The sequence below is a fragment of the Salminus brasiliensis genome, chromosome 3 (genome assembly GCF_030463535.1).
Source record: "Salminus brasiliensis chromosome 3, fSalBra1.hap2, whole genome shotgun sequence".
Classification (NCBI taxonomy): domain Eukaryota; kingdom Metazoa; phylum Chordata; class Actinopteri; order Characiformes; family Bryconidae; genus Salminus; species Salminus brasiliensis.
Window position 1 is genome coordinate 44273915 of NC_132880.1, and position 20553 is coordinate 44294467.

Genomic DNA, 20553 nt, shown 5'->3' on the forward strand with positions numbered 1-20553 from the left:
AAAAGTATTGGGACACCTGCTCATTCATTGTTATTTGTTTATCCTGCTTTTTGTTGGAGTAACTGTCTCTACTATCCAGGGAAGAAGGGTTTCTACTAGATTTTGGAGGCGCATTTCTGTAAGGATTTGATTGCATTCAGCAACAAGAGAATTAGTGAAATCAGGAGGTTGGATGATCACCACCCCACCAATCAACTCATCCAAAAAGTATTGGATGGAGCATCATCCATCATTCCAGAGAACACAGTTCTTCCACTGTTCCACAGCTCAATGCTGGGCAGCTTTTTACCCCTCTAGCCCACGCTTGGCATTAGGCATGAGGCAAATAGGATCATGTTTATCTGCTCCAGAGAGTCCTATTCCATTGGCAATACTTCTTCTCTACAGGGACTAGACTATATACAGTACAGTACGGTTTTAAGCACCTAAGCACATTATTTATATGGGTGTTATAGGTTGTACTGCATAGTAGTGTCTAAGAAATGTTACTTACATAAATCAGTTCTCGCTCAAACCTCTTCTTCAAGTTGAGTAAAACAGCTGCTTCATGAAGCTCCCTGGAAAACAAGAAAATGTTCTGCCATGCTCAAAAGAATGCACATGCAAAATCTCAGCCGAATACTGAATACTCGCATTAGGTCTAAAGTCATATGTAAAAAATTAACTGAATTTAATCTGATATGGTAACTTTGTGAAATTCAGCAAAGTCTTACTCGAGTTGTGTCATGTCCTCAATGCCATCCTCCTCAGCTCGCTCTCGGTACAACATTGTGGGCAAACTTCGGATTGAGTACATCTACATACCCAAATAAACACACATACTCAAACTGATGATGCAAACAATAACAGCAGCCTAATATAATAAAAATAAAGATATTAAAGTGAGTACTGGATAGAAGATGCCTGTGAATGAATGTCTGCCCAGGGCTATGGCCCTCCAGGACAGGAATAACAAGCACTGCTGAGTTAGCTGGTTTGGCTGCTTATAGGCCCAACACTGTGTGAATGCTCCCAAGTACCATGCATTTTGCTGCAACATGCCACAACTCATCTTGCATAGCTAATCTTTGTGTAATAAGTTCAATCTAAAATCCATATTCTTGGTGATTTGTCTGGTGTAATAGGTCTATTTTCATGTATGTGTAGTCTAATAGTATTAACCTAGTGTATTGCTAATTGGGTTGGGTACCATTTTATGCTGTTTTTACCCAATTGCTATTTTGGTGTCCTGAAGAAAATGCTTTCGCCCATGTTATCCGAATTTTCATCTCTCTCTCTTTCTCTTTATATATATATACATAAATACCAGCATTGAGCTGTGGAGCAGTGGAAGAACTGTTCTCTGGAATGATGGATGGTGCTCTATCCAACACTTTTGGGATGAGTTGGGGAGTTAGGGATGAGATGAAGGTATGCTCTTGTCGCCGAATGCATTATATATATATAGGCAATAAAATCCTGCCATTCTCCTCCAAGTCCACACTTAACGTCATCAATGCACTGATATGTAGATCAGATGACGTACAGGCAAAATACATTTGCATCACCGCCTGAATATCCTGTTAGCATCAGAGAGGCAGCTGTAAATAAACCCTTCCACCCATCTATCTCAATGAATATTGACAAAGAGGCCACTGCTATGTTTACACTGTTGCAGTCCTTGCCAAAGGCCACACTTGCAGAGCACAGAGGGTGGTCGTGAGCACCTCTTTGAATGGCAAAATGAGAAACACCCACCTTACCCACCCTGGTCTAGGCAGGCACATGCGCCACAAGTACATTACTTGGAGGGGGGCTGATGTTGCTGTGCTGTTGGCACACATTTGGCTCTTCAATAGAATAAGAAGGTTGATGGATTTGTATATTGCTGCAACATGCCTAATCAGACCAAGTGATTTACACACACTATATGTCCAGATGTTTGTGGACACCCCTTCTAATGAATGCATTCAGCTATATTAAGTCGCACAAATTGCTGACACAGACGTGCAAATGCTTGTCTAGTCCCTATAGAGAAGTATTCCCAATAGAATAGGACTCTCTGGAGCACATAAACATGAACCTATTGGCACCATGCTGCCTAATGCCAGGTGTGGGCTAGAGGGGTACAAAGCCCCCCAGCATTGAGCTGTGGAGCAGTGGAAGAACTGTTCTCTGGAATGATGGATAGTGCTCTATCCAACACTTTCGGGATGAGTTGGGGAGTTGGGGATGAGATGAAGGTATGCTCTTGTCGCTGAATGCATTCAAATCCTCACAGCAATGTTCCAAAATCTGGTAGAAGGTCTTTGCTGAGCAGAAGAGACAGTTCCTCCAACAAAAGCAGGATAAACTCCTTTTACTACCCTTGCTTTTGGAAGAAACCATGAATGAGCCGGTGTCCCAATACTTTTGTCCATATAATGTATATCTTCTTACGCTTGCACTGTGTTATGTGTTGTGCAAATTTTCAATGTTACAAAAAGTGTCATTCTTGATGATCACCCCCTTTGTAGCATACTTTACAAATGTGTAATTACACAAGCCCAACAATGAGGACAAAGTTATGAACCTATGACCTACTGTGAAAATGAATTTGTGCAAATATTTAAAGAAATGTACAACTTAAGCATAGCTATCAAATCCTTGAAGGCACTGCAGAACAAAATGACAGTGATATGTCCAAGGTGTTAGCTTTGTACCTTATCATACCAGTGCCCTTGAGGTTCGCCCTCCCTGTCTGGTGACCACTCAGGCTCAGTACCATCAGGTTCTTGTTCAGGATACACAGGAATGACAAATTCCACCAGTTCTTCATCCCTGTACATGGACCATTTAGTGAGGTTCTGCACAGTATGATGTGGAAGGACTCTTTCTGAGGACCAGACATCGTCTGTCTCATGAGGATCTATTGTGTGGATTTGAGCCCAGTGTTCACCAGGTTGACCCTGAACCTGAGGTGTCACCACTGCATACCTTGGATCCTCTGGAGAACTCCCGAAAGTGGTGGACAACTTAAAGGCGGATTTATGCAAATGTGTTTTCTTCAATGCATTTCCCAGAAAGGGTGAAGAGGGTTGATCACTTTGAGCTGTTTTACCCCTAGTCATGATCGATCCATCAGGCAGTCTGTAGGAGGCTTTACGAAGATTTTGGTTCTGAAGTGCACTTGACAGCACTGAGGTCTGCTCCTTTTTGTTGGGGTTTCTGAACAGACCCGAGGTGTTGGGCATTCGATAAGAGGCACTGCGAAGATTTGCATTTTGCAAAGCACTTGACAAATGGGATGAAATACCCTGTTCTGCTTCCGGCTCAGGGCTCTTGGTCAAAAGAGTTCCGTCAGGAAGCCTGTAGGTTGCCTTGCGGAGGCCTTTGTTTTGAAGTGCATTTGAAAGAAGGGAGGGAGATGACTGCTCTGTCTTTTGAGCCTGAGTAAGAAGAGATCCATCCGGCAGTCTGTAGGATGCTTTACGTAGATTGGGATTCTGTAGAGCATTTCCTAAGAATGGTGAAAACTGCTTTGGTTCATTTAACTGATCAGAGCTCCGAGACATAATAGATCCTTCAGGGAGTCTGTAGGACGCTTTTCGAACATTGGCATTCTGAAGAGCATTGGATAACAAGGAGGGGGATGAAGCTGGTTGTTCTACTTCATTCCTTGGTTTGATTGTACCATCTGGCAGCCTGTAATTTGCTTTACGGAGACCTGGGTTTTGTAAAGCATTGGACAAAACAGATGGGGTGGCCTCCACTTTTGGGCTCCCTAAGTTCCTAGATAGTGTCGACACACCAGGCAGTCGTAAAGAAGCACCCTGGAGGTTGGGATTCTTTAAGGCACCAGATAAAATGGAAGAATGTCCCTGTGCCTGAGGCAAAGGTGAAGGACTTCTCTGTAAAGGAGATGTGTAGGAGGCATTGCGTAAGTGTGGGTTCTTTAGTGCACCGGAAAGTAAAGACGGTGAAACTTGTGCTGTTTGCTGATTAGGTTGTGTCGCCACTGGAGCATATGGTGATGCATTTCTTTGAAGTGGTGACATATACGAGGCATTTCGTAGGTGAGGATTTTGCAGTGCACTCGAAAGAAATGGAGAAGACTGCAGATCTTTGTGGGTGGCTTGCTGCACGACCACTGGCTGTGGGGTTGCAATTCTTTGTAAAGGGGAACTGAATGAAGCATTGCGAAGATAAGGATTTTGGAGGGCGTTACTTAGAGAGGTAGCCTGAACAAGTGGTGGCGTTGCTACTGAATGAGGAGATAGAGGTCGCTGTAGGGGAGAGCTATATGCAGCATTTTGAAGCTGTGGGTTCTGCAATGCACTTGTCAGAACTGGAGAAGGAGACCGAAGTGCACCGGGCATCAGTGGAGACTGAGCAGACTTGATTCTTTGAAGAGGTGAACCATATGAAGCAGTGGAGAGATTTGGATTCTGCACAGCATTCGTTAAGAGATGAGAGGGTGCCTGTTCAACTGTCTGGCCAAATGATGTCACTCCTTGAGGCTGAAGACCAGGTGGAAATGGAGATCTGAGGGAAGTACGATTAATGGCTTGATTATGCAAAGCATTTGTTAGTACAGGAGACGAGAGGTTCCCAGGCAATGGAGAGTGCATAGGTACTGGTGAGCCAGGTGTCATTTGATAGTGAGGTGAAGCCGATCGCATTGGGAGCAGAGGTGTACCTGGGGTTACTGGAAGCTGAGGTGATGCAGACCTCATTGATAGCTGAGGTGAGCTTGGTCTCATTGATAGCTGAGGTGACAGAGCTGGATTTGGTATATGCCTCAGGGAAGGTTGTGGAGACGGTGGTCCTGGCTGTTTCATTGCAATTTGCTGAGGAAAAGGTGCTTGGCCATTCATTACAATAGGATGACTTGGCCCCCTTACTGACTGTCTCAGGGGGACAGGACTTATTGGTACTCTTACAACAGGACGCCCTCTCCCGATAGGTCTGTGAAAACCTCTCTGGGCATTCGCAGTTCCTGGTGGGAAAAATCTTTTTGAGTCTTGGAAACCTGTTGCTCTAGAGCCATGCCTGGTCAACATAACAGGAGAAGTGGTTCGGCTTTGAGTCATTGGTCCCGAAGCTACTGTTCCACTATGGATGGAAGATCTCATTGGAGGCACATTTTGCATCAAGGGAACATCTTGGCGACTTCTTCGTAAAATTGGATTGACAGGGGAAGGTTTAACCGTACCCATCGGTACTTTGTTGCGACCAAATCCTCTGAATCTACGCGTGGATGAACGGGTGGGTAGATTTTGTGTGTCGTGCTCTATTCTAACAGAATACCTTGATGGCGTAGGAGACAGAGGTCGCTGGGATCTAGGGGCAGGAGGAGACAATGGTCTTGGAGATCCCATTCTTTGGATGGGAGATGAGGCTCTGTGTGGTGCATAAGGAGAACCCTCAGGTTCTGTTTGGGGACCCAACCTTGGAGACAATGGAGGACTCCTTCTCCTTAAAGAAGGCCGGGGTGAACAAGCTACCGATCGTCTTGATATTAAAGAGTCATTCCTGTTTTTCCCACCAATTGGCCTAAAAGAACTTGGAGGTGGAGCTGAATGGACACTTTGGCGGAGGTTCAGTCTTGGAGATGAGGGTGGACTTCTTCTTCTCATTGAGCCACGTGGTGATGTTAGTGGACTTTCTCTTCCCATAGCATGAGGGGACTGTGGCCTAGACATAAAGGGTTTTCTCTGGGGTATAGGAGACTTTCCCTTCAAAGTAGCAGAAGGCGATAGTCCTTGTCTCGAAAGTTGTGGAGAAGATGGAGGGCTAAACTTTCTCCTTTGAAGAGGAGAGAGTGGACGTTGTGCATTGTTATTGTATGACGGTGTGCCAAACATTCTTCTCGGCTGCCTTGGTGAAAACCCTGGACCCATTTCTTCAGGTTGAATATCAAACCTTTGGTAGGACAGAGGGCTAGTTCGACCTGGTGAAAAATGCCCCTGTCTAATAGACAGCTGTGGTGAGGAAAGAGGACTTCGTCTTATTGGTGTTGGCAGCATAGTCTCAACCGGATATTGCTGAAACATGGGATCTGGAGATATGAAAAGGGGAGATACTTGATCACCAAAGTTTGGATCAAATCTTCTCGCAGACAAAACAGGGGATGGTGGTGTTGAGAGTGGCATGTGTGGTCCAAAAGAGTGTCTGCTTAGAGTAGGTGATACTGGCACGTTAAGGGGGAAAGGAGGCCTTGCCTGAAGAATCGGAGAGGAGGGCAAGTAAGGTGATTGGACCAAAATAGGACTACCACCTTGTACTGCTGGAAATGGTGATGGTGTTTGTTGGATAAACATTTGTGTTGCTGTGGGAGATAGTGGTCTGTGGACCATTCCAGTCTGTGGACTTTGCTGAGTAAACCCCATGGGCTGAGGGATCGTTGGCTGATTTTCATATTGCATGTCTGACATCACTTCAAAATCGTTGAGGGCAATCTGAGGAGAAGGAGGATTGACAATTTCAAGTTTGTCTTTTCCAAACAATTTGACCTGTGGTCTCGGGACTCGGAACGGATCTTCAACTACTGTGCTTTCCATTGCTAGATGTGCATATTCATTACCATAATATTCTGATGGCTCAGTTTGTTCCATGATGTCCTCCATTACATACATATTTGGCTGGTTCCCACCCAAAAGAGGATCGAGGTAAAACGATGTGCTATCTCCACTGTAGCCGTACAGATTTTGACTGTATGGATTTGGGTAATTTGAGTACATCATATAAGCATCTGGCAACCCTTCTAGGTGACCATAAAAACTTTGCTGGTTGCCGTAAGAATCGAACTGCTCTGGGTAGAGCTCATAGCTGTAGTATTCTGCATCGTTCCCATAGTTCCAGTATTCATCTTCAATTGGAAAACCAAATTCATCGTAATACTGCGCGCCATTGTCGAAGTAACCATACTCATCCATTCCCTGCTGCCTGTAATCATAGTAGTCCATTCCATCGTCATAATACTCATACGGTTGTCTGTCATCATACTCATCATAGTAGTCCTCGTAATCGTAATAGTCATATTCATCTTTGTAATGGGGATAATAGTAATTATTCTCCTCATCATAGAAGCCATACTCGTCTTCAGGGTAATCGTAATATTCGTCCTCATAGGAATCATACTGATGTGGTCCCCTGAAATACCCATGACCATATTCATCATACTCTCTGCCAAAATGTTCCCCTCGTGGGTTCCTTCCATAGTTTCTTTGCTCATAGTCATCTTCCTCGTAACTAAACTCGCCTTCGTCATATTCATACCCTCCATTTTGATAGCCGTTGCACCTTTCCATGCCTGACCGGCGATAGCGAGAAGAACGTCCTAGTCTTCCACGGGATGTTTTGGCTGTTATGAATTTACGAGTCAGCCAATTAGCTGCTCCTGCAATCTTTCCCAAAGCCCATCCTTTGTTCTGGAATTTTCCAACCCCAGTATTCTTTTTGCCAAAGAATCCCTTGAATTTGCCCCCTAACCCTGAGGTTGCAGCTGCATTTTTTCCTGTTTTCCCCCCAATATTGAGCAATAAGAGAGATTTTCCTCCTTCTTCTTTCTTCTCAGGCTTCTTTCCACCCCCCAGAAAACCAGACATGAATTTGGATGTATTCTTTAGATCTTCAGCTTTAGGCTTACCAAACCCAGCAAACAATTTAGATGGGCTTTGCAATGCCTTGGACGTGGGATCTTTTTTCTTCTTTGATAATCGCATGAAAAGTCTGGACGTAGTTTTTAGCCCTCTTTTGGGTTGTTTTGGGGCTCCCATTGAAAAAGGTGAAGACTTTCCAGTCAGACCCGTGAGGATTTTAGACGCTCCTTTTAGATGAGCTTTTGCATCCTCTTTCTTCTGGACTTTCTGTTTTTCAGCAGCAAACCCCATCATGGCAGAGGAAGCCCCTTTAATGTTGATGTCCTTCATTTTACCCAGCGGTATCTGAGGCTTTTTCTCCTCAGCCTTAACGTTGCCACGCCTTGGCTTAGCTACGGCCTTCACTGCCATAGCCTTAGAAGCTCCTTTCAGTGCAGCTTTCCCTTTCCCTTTCCCTCCTTCCTCCTCACTTAGGAGATCCTCCTCATCTATCGCCTCACTGTCCTCAACTTCACTCTGTAATTGCTCAGCATCCGAGCCCTCTTCAGATTCACTGGTAACAGCTTGCTTGCCTTTCCCCTTCCCTTTCTTGGGGTCTTCCTTCCCTTTGCCTTTTGCAGGCGGCTCTTTGGCTCCTTTTGCCCCCTTTTTCTCATTTTTCCCTCCTTTGGCATCCTCCTTTGGTTCCTCTGCCTTTCCTTTGTCACCCTTCTTAGCTGCTGCCTTATCACCTTTTTTTGGTGGCATTTTATCCCGTCATAAAAGTCATGCTACTCTTTTGTCACTATGTCAAAAAGGATTAGTCAGTGACAGTAAACTCACACATTAGCAAAACATCTACAGCCAGCGTAGAGCATAACCAAGTGCAGAAATGAGCTCAACATGTCCATCCCCTCACGCATGAGCCGTGTACCTGTATTTATCTAATGCAGTTCTAGTGTAGTTTTTTGCGATTACAGTTCCAAACAAGAAGAATACTTCCTTCAGGAAATGCAATAGAGATCACAGTCATTTGGGACTCTACCTTACATTGTTAAATTCTTCATGTAAGAAATGGCTCCTGAGTTGAATTTGGCAAAAAGATTTCCCACAGACAAGAGACCCTCTGTAATCTGCATCAGGTATCCAGAAATGTCAGCATCCCTTTTGTCATGTGCTGCAGCCCTTTGCCTTCTGTCTCTTTAGTCCCGGCAGCAGAAAAACACTCCAGTTGTGTATTGGTCCTTGGTGAGTCTTGGTGAGACCCTGTCCTCACAAAACTCTGGAAGCATGTGTCTGAAAGTATGCGAGGGCTCCCTGTTATAGTTGCAAAGGGCACCTTAAATGTATCCACTACACTGACTTAGAGTAACATTATCTCTTTGGCTCATTCCTGTATAAATTATGCAGGTTGGCTGAGCTGTTACTAAACTGTCTGAGAAACATTTCCAAAGAGCAGAAAAATAGCCTCTGATCAGAATTTAAAAAGAGTGGGACGTCCAGAGCAGTGGGTGAGACGAGAAACAGTACCAAAAAAACAAAAAACACCACATATCATATAGGATTTGTATGTTTTGCATGCAGATATGTGTCATTTTTGTGGTTTTATTTGGTGCACTGCATTGCCACACTGGGTCTACAGTTCTACATAGGTCTACAGTAATATTGCTAATACTGTAATATTGCGGTATGAAGAATTGGACTGTCCATAAAACACTCTTCAGTCACTAATAATAAATTCCATTTATTATTATCCATGCTGAATAAATTTCAACAAATGTGAAGAGAACTGTCACAGATGATGGGTGTTTAAATACAGACAGGTTAATATTCAGTTTGCTTGTGAATATTATTATAAAATCATTTGGCCTCTTTTTAACAATTTTGTCAGTACAATATAGTCAGTACAAGTGCAATTTAAAGTTTTAAATGCTAATTTATTAAGTTACATGTTTTTTTTTGTTTGTATGTTTTGTTTTGTTTCTGAGCTGAGAAGCTTCTAATATGTTCGGTTGTGGGATTCATGTTAATTCATTGATGACTGCTTAATATTCCAACAGTTCATGACACTGGCGGTTATCAATTCTTAATGGCTGGTTTGTATTCAGTGTACTAAGAAATGATGAAATATTAATTGGAAAAGTTCTAAATATAACTACCGTCCAGCCATTCTTTTCTGAGTTGAGCTATTGCAGACAATTTGTGCAGAAAGCATTCACTTTTCCTTACACTGGAAGAATAGTGGATTAATATACCACCATTATACCACCAGTGCAAGAAGTGGAAGAGTTAACATCTACCAAGTTACTCTTTTTATGTTTTAAAAGCATAAAAATGTAATAATTGATTATTTACTCATATCAAAGACACAATTACATGTGGTTAATTCTATAAATCCAGATGGTTGATAACATGGATGATATATCTGGCCTATAAAATATCAAAAGTGCAAAAATCACCAGTTTGGGAAGCGTTTAGGTCAGACTGACATCTGCAGAGTGGATCTGGCTTAGTTAAACTGTGCAGGGGTTAGTCAGACACAGCTCGATTGCTCTGCAGGTAAGTAGAAAATTCCAAATGGTCAACAGAACCTGAAACTAAAACGGTTAAAATAGACAGTATAGTTCGCCCCAAACCCTAAATGAACTTAGCTTAAATCCAGACCTCGCTATTCACCCAGGCCAAGTGCTGTGTAGGGTTTCAGTCAGGTGACACAGGGGAGCTCCGTTTTAAATTTCAAAGTGTCCACGTAACAGCTAGGAAGTGTGCTTTTAAAAGGCTAAACATGTGTAACTGCCAGGTGATCTGTATTATACAATATGCACAGCCTTAAATCGTAATATTCTATTATATTATTTATACCCTGCTGAAAAGAAAACAGGCTGGCCAGTATAGGGTATGTTTTCATTTGAGTTTGATGGGTTAGCTGGTCTACAAACTACCACCAGCATGACCACGCTTGACCAGGCTGTTCGACCAGCATGACCAGAATCAAATGCAACATACACTATGCTGGTCAAGAGCTGGATAACCAGCAAAGGGGTTGTTGTTTTGTATGTTTTTGTGTGGATGAGCAACTTTTCAACCACCTTGGCCATCAAAGGTCAGCATAGATCATCCAAAACCAGCTACCAGCAAAAGCTGGTCTTGAGCTGGATTTTTCAGCAGCATTTTTCATTTATTTGTTCTCCTGTCCTACTATCTATTCATCCATCTATCCTTCCATCTATCTGCCAGCCTTTCTATTCATCCATCCATCAACCATCCATCCCTCCATTCATCTATATCTGTCTGTCCATCCATCCCTCCATTCATCTATATCTGTCTGTCCATCCATCCCTCCATCCATCCGTCCATCCATCTATATCTGTCTGTCCATCCATCCCTCCGTCCATCTATATCTGTCTGTCCATCCATCCCTCCATTCATCTATATCTGTCTGTCCATCCATCCCTCCATTCATCTATATCTGTCTGTCCATCCAGCCCTCCATCCATCTATATCTGTCTGTCCATCCATCCCTCCATCCATCTATATCTGTCTGTCCATCCAGCCCTCCATCCATCTATATCTGTCTGTCCATCCATCCCTCCATCCATCCGTCCATCCATCTATATCTGTCTGTCCATCCATCCCTCCATTCATCTATATCTGTCTGTCCATCCAGCCCTCCATCCATCTATATCTGTCTGTCCATCCATCCCTCCATCCATCCGTCCATCCATCTATATCTGTCTGTCCATCCATCCCTCCGTCCATCTATATCTGTCTGTCCATCCATCCCTCCATTCATCTATATCTGTCTGTCCATCCATCCCTCCATTCATCTATATCTGTCTGTCCATCCAGCCCTCCGTCCATCTATATGTGTCTGTCCATCCATCCCTCCATCCATCCCTCCATTCATCTATATCTGTCTGTCCATCCATCCCTCCATTCATCTATATCTGTCTGTCCATCCATCCCTCCATCCATCCCTCCATTCATCCATATCTGTCTGTCCATCCATCCCTCCATTCATCTATATCTGTCTGTCCATCCATCCCTCCGTCCATCTATATCTGTCTGTCCATCCATCCCTCCATCCATCTATATCTGTCTGTCCATCCCTCCCTCCATCCATCCGTCCATCCATCATCCATCCCACCCTCCATCTATCCGTCCATCCATCTATATCTGTCTGTCCATCCATCCCTCCATCCATCCGTCTATCCCTCCATCCATCTATATCTGTCTGTCCATCCATCCCTCCATCCATCCGTCCATCCCTCCATCCATCCCTCCATCCATCCATCACTCCGTCCATCTATATCTGTCTGTCCATCCCTCCATCCATCCGTCCATCCATCTATATCTGTCTGTCCATCCATCATCCATCCCTCCATCTATCCGTCTATCCATCCATTCATCCATCTATATCTGTCGGTCCATCTATCCCTCCATCTATCCATCCATCCCTCCATCCATCTATATCTGTCTGCCCATCCATCCTTCCATTCATCTATATCTGTCTGTCCATCCATCCCTCCGTCCATCTATATCTGTCTGTCCATCCATCCTTCCATTAATCTATATCTGTCTGTCCATCCATCCCTCCATCCATTCATCCATCCATCCCACTCTTTTAAGGAAAAGATTTTCTTGGACTTTTCCATTAGATATTTGATGATCAACAGCCACATAATAAGTATATAATATGAAAACGTCTGGGTTGTACTGTACTGAACTGTTCATATTACAAAATATAAACAATTTCATGACTCTATTTATCTATCCGTCTGTCTGACTTTTTCAGGACATTTTCCAACTTCTATATAGGACATATATAGTAAGATAACATGCTTGTACAGGTCATATTAAAAGCATATCAATATCAACTGGTTTCACACACATGATTACTGGATGTACTATTCAGTACCTAAGACTGTATTCATACATACACATGTTCCATTAGATACGAATCTCTCCAAATGTGAAATGTGTGTTTTTCCAAATGTGAGCCTCGTTTATTTCAGAGCTCAACTTCTCCAGGACTTCACTAATACAGTAAGTCCAGGACATCTGTAGTCATTCCATGACCTGTGTCAATATTTCCAGGTTGTCCAGACTTTCCAGGATGCATGAGGATCATGTTATATTATGCTTGGTAATTAAATACTATTAAAAATATATATTTCTATTTTTAAATGAAGCTACTATTCATGCCTATCTTTAAAAAGCAGCAAAGCAGCATTCATGACCAGGATTTAATACAGCGGTTGTATGTCCACATATGCCCTATTTTTAGTAGTATGTCGATTTTTCCATAACAAAAACACACACATAGCTTTTAACCCGTATTTCTGTGGCTCATCACTGTTTTTGCCAGTTGCACATTACTAGTACAGTATAGTGTACTGGAAAAGTACCATTTCTGACATTAATCTAGTCCAGTTCCTGACAAAGGCTTACCTTTAGATGATAACCCTTACGTCGTTTAATCCAAAACTACATTTCTCTGAGAACTTCCCCGAGCAGAGCTACAGCGCGTGCTGAAGAAGAAGGCCTACACGATGCTGTGTAAACTGTGCAGGAGTATTCATCTGAGGTAGGTCCCCTACCCTGTCCACCCACTATGTGATGTCTAGGAAAATATATTGGACCATTACTCCTTGTTTGTTAATGAATGAGATGATTCACTGCATGGACCTGAAAACCCTTTGCCCACACACTTACATTCATCTTCACTGACTGCAAGGGTTAACAAAAGCCTGAGTAAACTGACTTTCGTACATAAAACCTGGGCCGGACAGTGCTCGCTTCTTTATTTAGACTATTAGTTTGAACAAAAAAAATGTGTATTACATGCTCTTACGTAGATGCACCCAAACGGAAAGTCCATTCTTTGAGAAATGTCAAACAGGCTCAGGGTCGGGTTGCTAAACAAACAAATTATACCTCTTTAAACAATAATGTCCATCTACCCACAAACCATACTCAGCAAACCATGAACAGATGCCACTAAATCTGCTCTATTGTTGGGTAATGGTCGGCTGAGAAGCGTACGACCATCTATATCAGTTACCTTTCAATCTTCTGGATAAGCCCGATTTGCCAGACAAAACCATGAACCATGAACACCTCACAGACTAGTGGCCTCCGAGTGGCTTAGCAGTCTAATGCGCAAACACTATGGCCCAGGGCTCGCAAGTTAGAATCCCAAGCTATGCCGCTTTGCCATCAGCAGTCAGAGACGAAGAGAGCACAATTAGCCGCACTTTCTTTAAATGAGTGGGTAGGTGGCGTGCTTACCCTCAAGCGATGTTGGCTGGGGTCTGTTGTCTAGTATCCTCCTAGTGGGTGGAGACGTGTTGAGTCCTTGTCTTCCTACTGTTGGGAGTATTGCTAGTGCTAGGGAAGCAGGACTGGGTCAGAGCATCTCCAAAACATCAGGCAGGTCTATGCAGTGAAGAGCCGGTGAACCAGCAACAGGGTCATGGGCTCCCAAGGCAGAGTGATGCCTTGTGGTTGGTGTGGTGCAACAGATAACACCACTACCTGCCAGTGAGCTACCACACCATGTGGGAGACTGGGGTTCGATTCCCGGTCTGGGTGACTGTGCTGCGCTACACCAATAAGAGTCCTTGGGCAAGACTCCTAACACTACATTGGCCCACATCTATAATACGAGTTACCTTGTAAGTCGCTCTGGATAAGAGTGTCAGCTAAATGCTGTAAATGTAAATGCCAGGAGGCCCAACCTCTCAACTTACAGGACTTAAAGGATCTGCTGCTAATGTCTTGGTGCCAGTGCTTTAATGTTATGGCTGATCAATGTAAATACCCAATTTGAGTTTGTTTGACTGGTACACATAACCCAAAGACTTAAAAGATTACAGATGTTTTGTGACCCTGAGGAATAAAGAGATCATCTGTAATAATTTTCTACACAATAAAGGCATCCCTGAGACCCCTGCCTCCAGCATGTACTGCTGTGCTTACCAAAGCCTTCATTAAACTCCAAGGCCTTCAGCAGGTGAACATTTATTTTGCAGCAGGTGGCAGCAAAGCTCTGCGCACTGCAATGCTGGGCAGGCGTGACTAGTGACTATGACTGTGCAGATTATTGGATAGAAAAATAGCAAAGTCATGTAATGAACTTAAATAATACATTAGTGGAGATTGTAAGATGCAGCACAGGTGGGGAATTTGTGCAAATGTTTGTGGACACCTCTTTTAATGAATGCATTCAGCTACTTTAAGTTGCACTCATTGCTGACACAGATATGCAGATATGCAAATACACACACACACACACACACACACACACACACACACACACACACACACAGATTGTCTAGTCCTTGTGGAGGAGTACTGCCAGTAAAACAGGACTCTCTGGAGAAGATTAACATGAACCTATTGGACCATGCTGCCCAACACCAGGCGTGGGCCTGAGGGGTATAAAGCTCTTCAGAACTGAGCTGTGGAGCAGTGGAACTGTGTTCTCTGGAATGGAGGATGGTGCTCCATCCAATACTTTTGGGATGAGATGGGGTGGTGATGATCCAACATCCTGACATCACTATCAAATTCCTACAGGAATGCTCAAACATTTAACAGAAAGCCTTCTTCCCTGGACAATAGATACGGTTACTCCAAAAAGCAGGATACAGTCTTTTTAATATCCTTGATTTCAGAAGAACCAACAAGTGTCCCAATACTTTCACCCATTTAGTGTAATCAGACATCTAACGCCAAGTTAAAGTCCACTGCAGCCATTACACACTTAAGGTGATTTCCATTAGTTAAACACTTAAGGAAAGTAGCTACATGTTTACAAAAGCATCTGCATTTTAGGACATCGGTTAAGGGCCTAGCAAATCTGGTGACACTAAACCAAGACAGCTAATATACCTTCAGCATACAGTAGGACTCACCATATCTACGGCTAAGATACAGCACTAACCTAAAAGGAAAGCATTAAAGAATTAACATTTCACACAATATTTAAAAAAAAAAAGTTTTTACTTTAAACTAAAATAATACAAACACTCCTTTCTCCTCAAAAGTCTTATTTTAAGGTTTATTGCAGTAAGTCTAGCATTTAAGCCAAAGCTACAACAGCCTTGCTAGCACACCCACACCCACACCCACATCTTCTGCCATATGGCTCCAGCATCAAGTGTCATGCCCAAGCCAGCACTCTGGCCCTGTTTCAGCAACATGCCTGCTTACCTTCGAAGCTCTCTCAGGGTAGAACGTGGTGCTCCTCCTCAGGTAATTCCAAAACAAAGTCTCTCCATTTTGCTCATTCCTCAAAGACTGTGCTGCTTTACCCTAACTTCACAGAAACACATGAGGCCTAGAGTGGGACGGCCTACAGAGTTTTGATCATTCCCCATGCCACACTTCTCCGCAGTGTAGAACAGCCCGAGTGCCTCCACATGCATATTTAATGATCTCTATTATACTAGTTTTCTGTCATGAATAGAAGCCGCAGCTCTGGGTTTCAGATGAATGCGGAAAGGTAACAGTTGGCATCTTGTGAGTGTAAAGGAGGGGCCATTAGAGCACTGAAGCCTGTCCGTGACCGGCGGCCTCTGTGTCGTAAGGCACAGGAATGGTAACTGTCTAAATAGAGGTTAGCAGGCTGTAACACAGCGGAGTAACCATGAAGTTAAAGCACTGAATAGCAAAGTCTTCACTGCTCAGATCACGAAGAAGCATCTGGATGCTTATTTAGTATAATCTAAGAATCTGAGCCACTTTGAGAACACCTGGGTCAGACTGGATCAGGACATCTCCTCTAAAACCGGCAGGTCTTGTGGGGGTTTTATTGATATACAATGGTCAGTACCTACCAAAAATGGTCCAAGGAAGGACAACCAGTGAACAAGACACCTTCACAGGTCTTAAAGAGTCCATACCTCAGTGATTCAGAGCAGTTTGTGGTGGACCTGAGGAGGATCTACATATTGAGCAGCTTAATGCTCATTAGAGAGATCCTTAGAGAGATGCCCTCTTGACCATGACCATGTTAAAACCTAAATGGACTCTATCTGCCACTATTAATATCACCACTATTAACTATCTACACCATGATTAATATATTATGATTATGATCAGAGCAGTTCAGCAGTATAGATGGTTTGGTAACTTTTATCAATGTTTAAATAGTTCTGACCAGAGGAGGATGGGTCCTCCTTGTGAGTCTTGGTTCCTCCCAAGGTTTCTTGCTCCAGCTCTTTTCATTGTCGCAATTGGTAATTGGCAGCAACTGGTTGAGACATGTTTAGAGTCTGATGTTCGGTTTTGTATTCTTAAGGTTGTTTGAGCAAAGAAGCTGATAAAAAAAAGAAATCTCTGTGAGCCAAAGGGTGCCTATTACTCGTTAGCTACTTTAGCATAACTCGAGAGACAATGAACAAATGTGTCCTGGATGATCAGATGTGCATGAGGTAAGGGGATAATTATGTACATTTGATATTTCAGTGAACTCCTACTGTCCGGTGAGGAGTCACAGTTACATGACATTTCCGCTTCCTAAATGACAGTGGCTACATTTCCATCCAACTAATAAAAAAAATAATGTAAAACAATTTTAAAAAACCCATTAGTGAATAACTGGTATGTCAGCACCAGAAATGTTTGCGAAAACCTCAAAAATAGCACATTTTCTGTCTCCGTCCCAAACCATATACTCCCACAAGTGTAATAAATAAATAAATAAATACTAAACTGTACACCGTCTTTTAAAGTAAATTTGTTAGTGTAGTATGTAAAGTGTAGAATATTCCCTACAAAACCCTACTAAGGAATCCTGATTATGGATTTTGGGTATGATGTTTCTTTAAGTCTTTACTCACAGAGGAAAGCTCTGCCTTCAGAATATGTACACCTGCCGTATGACAGATTATCATCAGAGAAACTGTAACACACCTTAGTTAATGCTAAAATAACAGACCTGAAGAAAGTGTCTTAATGTCCCATCAAACACACCTCCCGTCAACATCTCGCATGTTACAGCTCATTAGTCTCAGTGAGTGACCTAAAACCCTTCTGACCCTCATTTTATTCACCAAAGATAAAGAGGCAGTAAGGACGAACATTGATCTCTTTCAAACAGGAATAAAACGAAAGAAATTTCATGTTTCCAAACCTTTGAACTCTGGGTTTTTATTGCTTTCAGTTCAAACATGTCTCTGAAAAAGATTAGTGATCGGGGAAATAACCGGTTAGTAAATACATGCCCGATTCAATCTGGCATTTGATTGGTAATATTCAATTTTAACTGAAGGAGGAATATCCTTTTCCGTAACGCTCAAGTTAAAATCGAGCACTTGTGCCATTTCATTTCACATGAGCTCCAAATTCCCACAAAATAGCCCAAATCCATTCTTTGCTTTTTTGTGTGCAAAACCTTGGGTAACGTTTCTGTATAATGTTGTCTGGGTAAAGCAAACGTGTACTTTTGAAGCAGTTCGGGGTTGGATAAAAGGTCCCATGTAATTGCACAACATCAGAAGCCATGATTTTACTTCTTCACAATCTGAATGACATCTTCATGTTCCATAACATGCGTCAGTCCTACTCGCTGAGGGCTGTACTTTGTGCTTGTCCCCTGTGAAGCACAACAAAAACTTACACACATATTCTTCACCACTACACAAACCACAGGAACCACAGATCACTGAGGATCGCTGCTCTTAAGAAGATCTACAAACTTACCCAGACAAGAGCATACTTGAATTGGCTGGCTAATGTCCTGTGAATTCTGTGACACTGGAAAACAACATTAGAGTAGGTTTGAGAACCTGCTGGGTGGTAATATGGCAATATGTATCCTAAAACATACAGATCAAAAATAGCTCTCAGAATAATATCTAGCTATAGTCTCTAATAATCTAATAATCTCTAACAACTTCAAGTTGTTAAAGACACACGAATAATATAACTGGTCTGTTCTGGACGTCTTCTCCAAACACTCGAACTTGACAAATCAAGCAAATTTTAATAAATTAAAATGTCATAAACAGCAAAGAGCTCCTACGTACCACATGTTCTACCGATGCGCCTCGTCTCATGATGATTGGGTCACCAAAATCAGGCCTTTCTGTTCACCAAGAAAGAACGAGAAGACTCAGTTTACTTTAGGTTGGTGTTGGACACAGCTCAATACCGTATTGTGCAGGAACGCAAGCGAAACAGTCCACAAGGGTCACTATTTCTTACTGAGTCAATGACTCCGATTGCTGAAACACGCAGGTGAAAGCGTCACCAGAGACAAACAATAGGTAGCCGTATACATCATAGCCAACTCTGCCAGCACATAGCTAACAAAGAAATAATGGAATAAGCAAGAACCAATTACACTGAAACATCTCATGCTCCTGAGACTAGGAAGGTAAGGACTTAATATGTCTCCTCCGATACATGTGAAGCCAGCCACCTTCTCTTTTTGAACTGCTGCCAATGCGGCAACCGGCATGCTCGGTGGAAAGCACCAGTTAACATCACTCGTAGAGTGATGAGGGGAAAGTGCGCAATCTCGCCACGGATGGCAAAGCGGCATGGCAGGGAATTCAAACTCACGACCTACGGGCCATAGTGGAAGCACATAGGACTGCTGAGCCCCAAAATTGACATCGTTATTTTATTCTATTATTTATTTATTTATTTATTTACACTCTCCAATTCTACCCCTTTGCCATGTCATATTGCCATTTGTGTGCTTGAATCGCTGTACTGATACTCTAAATCACCAAGATACTCAATATGATAAATCAGCAAGCTGATTTATTCATATATCATATATTCAGTGTGGGCTACTGTGAAAGACTAGACAGTCAAATGATTACCTCCTCTCTTCTTGGTGTACAAACAAATCAGAGCCAGGTATTCCCACAGCTGCTCCAGGAGGTAGTCGAGATTCAGTTTCATGCCACAGCTGATGACCACACTGTTGGGTCGACGAGCAAGACGGTCTACTTCCTCTATAGAAATCTGGTCCACTTTGTTGTACACCTGTAAATCCCCCAAAGGTAGAACTTCATTCTAATATCACTTCCTTTACGAATAAATAATATCTATATAATAAAAAGTCAGATATGAAGAAAATGAGTGGACTAGTTGACAGTAAAGACAGATGTGACAGATCCAGACTGCTACTTACATATAAGCAGGGCATGTACACTCTGTTTCCCACAATGACATCGATAAATTCGTCTGGTGTGCAGTCTTCTCTAAATAAAACTTCAGCATTGAAGATTTCTAAAGAATCAGGTTAAGGTCATATTATCTTGTCTACGAGTCCTACGTGTCCTGGTGAGTCATCTACAGACATAGGCAGCAATGCTCATAAAGGATACTGTATTCATGAAGAATGAGTTGAACAAGCTTCTCAGAACAATGTGTGAGAGGAAGTGTGGAATTGAAGGAGAGGCCTCCACCTTTCTTAGGCTGAAATGAGAAGAGGATCCTTTGTAAGCCTGACCGCAGTACAGATCAGGGGTTCTTTTACATACAGTAAGTACTCATGCATTCAGGATATTTGGGTCAATTAAGAAAGATGTACCTTGAAATAGATGTTTGGTTTGGATCGGTTGAGTCTGATGCCAACAGATTCAAGTTCTTTTTCGAGAAGTTCCCTGACAGACAGACAGACAGGCTTTCATGACTAGGGTTGAACATAAGTTCAGAATACAATGCCAGCTCCTGCACTGTGAGAAGAGACCACCCAACTGCTCAGGGCTAGAAAATGTATTTATTTTTATTTATTATAAAAGTGGTTAACTGGTTAATAATGGTTAGTTTTTCAGAGAATCAGGACAACAGCAAGAGTACTTTGCTTCCCTACAACATTTCCCCTCATCCTGTAGCTGCTCAAGCTCCATTCATCAGCCCTGATTATGTAAAACATACAATGTACAATGTGTTTGAACATTAGTCAGCTATAATCATTACTCACACTACCTGATACTACTTGGTATAATCTCAGAATACTCATCATATTACTGGGGGCAGCCGTGGC

General features: G+C 42.7%; 2 protein-coding genes across 2 annotated transcripts in view; both read right to left on the minus strand.

The window, feature by feature from the left end:
• The window catches only part of myo15aa (myosin XVAa), a 43233-nt gene extending 42437 nt beyond the window's left edge, over nt 1–796 (minus strand). The window contains exons 1-2 of the mRNA XM_072674912.1: nt 714–796; nt 494–557 (exon numbers count right to left, since the gene is read on the minus strand). Coding sequence (XP_072531013.1) covers nt 494–557; nt 714–796 — 147 coding nt within the window. The remainder of the gene's footprint in view (nt 1–493; nt 558–713) is intronic.
• Nucleotides 797–17683: 16887 nt separating this feature from the next.
• Nucleotides 17684–20553, minus strand: part of drg2 (developmentally regulated GTP binding protein 2) — a 6016-nt gene continuing 3146 nt past the window's right edge. The window contains exons 7-13 of the mRNA XM_072676337.1: nt 20098–20170; nt 19892–19982; nt 19696–19793; nt 19382–19547; nt 18578–18636; nt 18252–18305; nt 17684–18144 (exon numbers count right to left, since the gene is read on the minus strand). Of these exons, the coding sequence (XP_072532438.1) occupies nt 18058–18144; nt 18252–18305; nt 18578–18636; nt 19382–19547; nt 19696–19793; nt 19892–19982; nt 20098–20170 (628 nt within the window). The 3' untranslated portion in view covers nt 17684–18057. The remainder of the gene's footprint in view (nt 18145–18251; nt 18306–18577; nt 18637–19381; nt 19548–19695; nt 19794–19891; nt 19983–20097; nt 20171–20553) is intronic.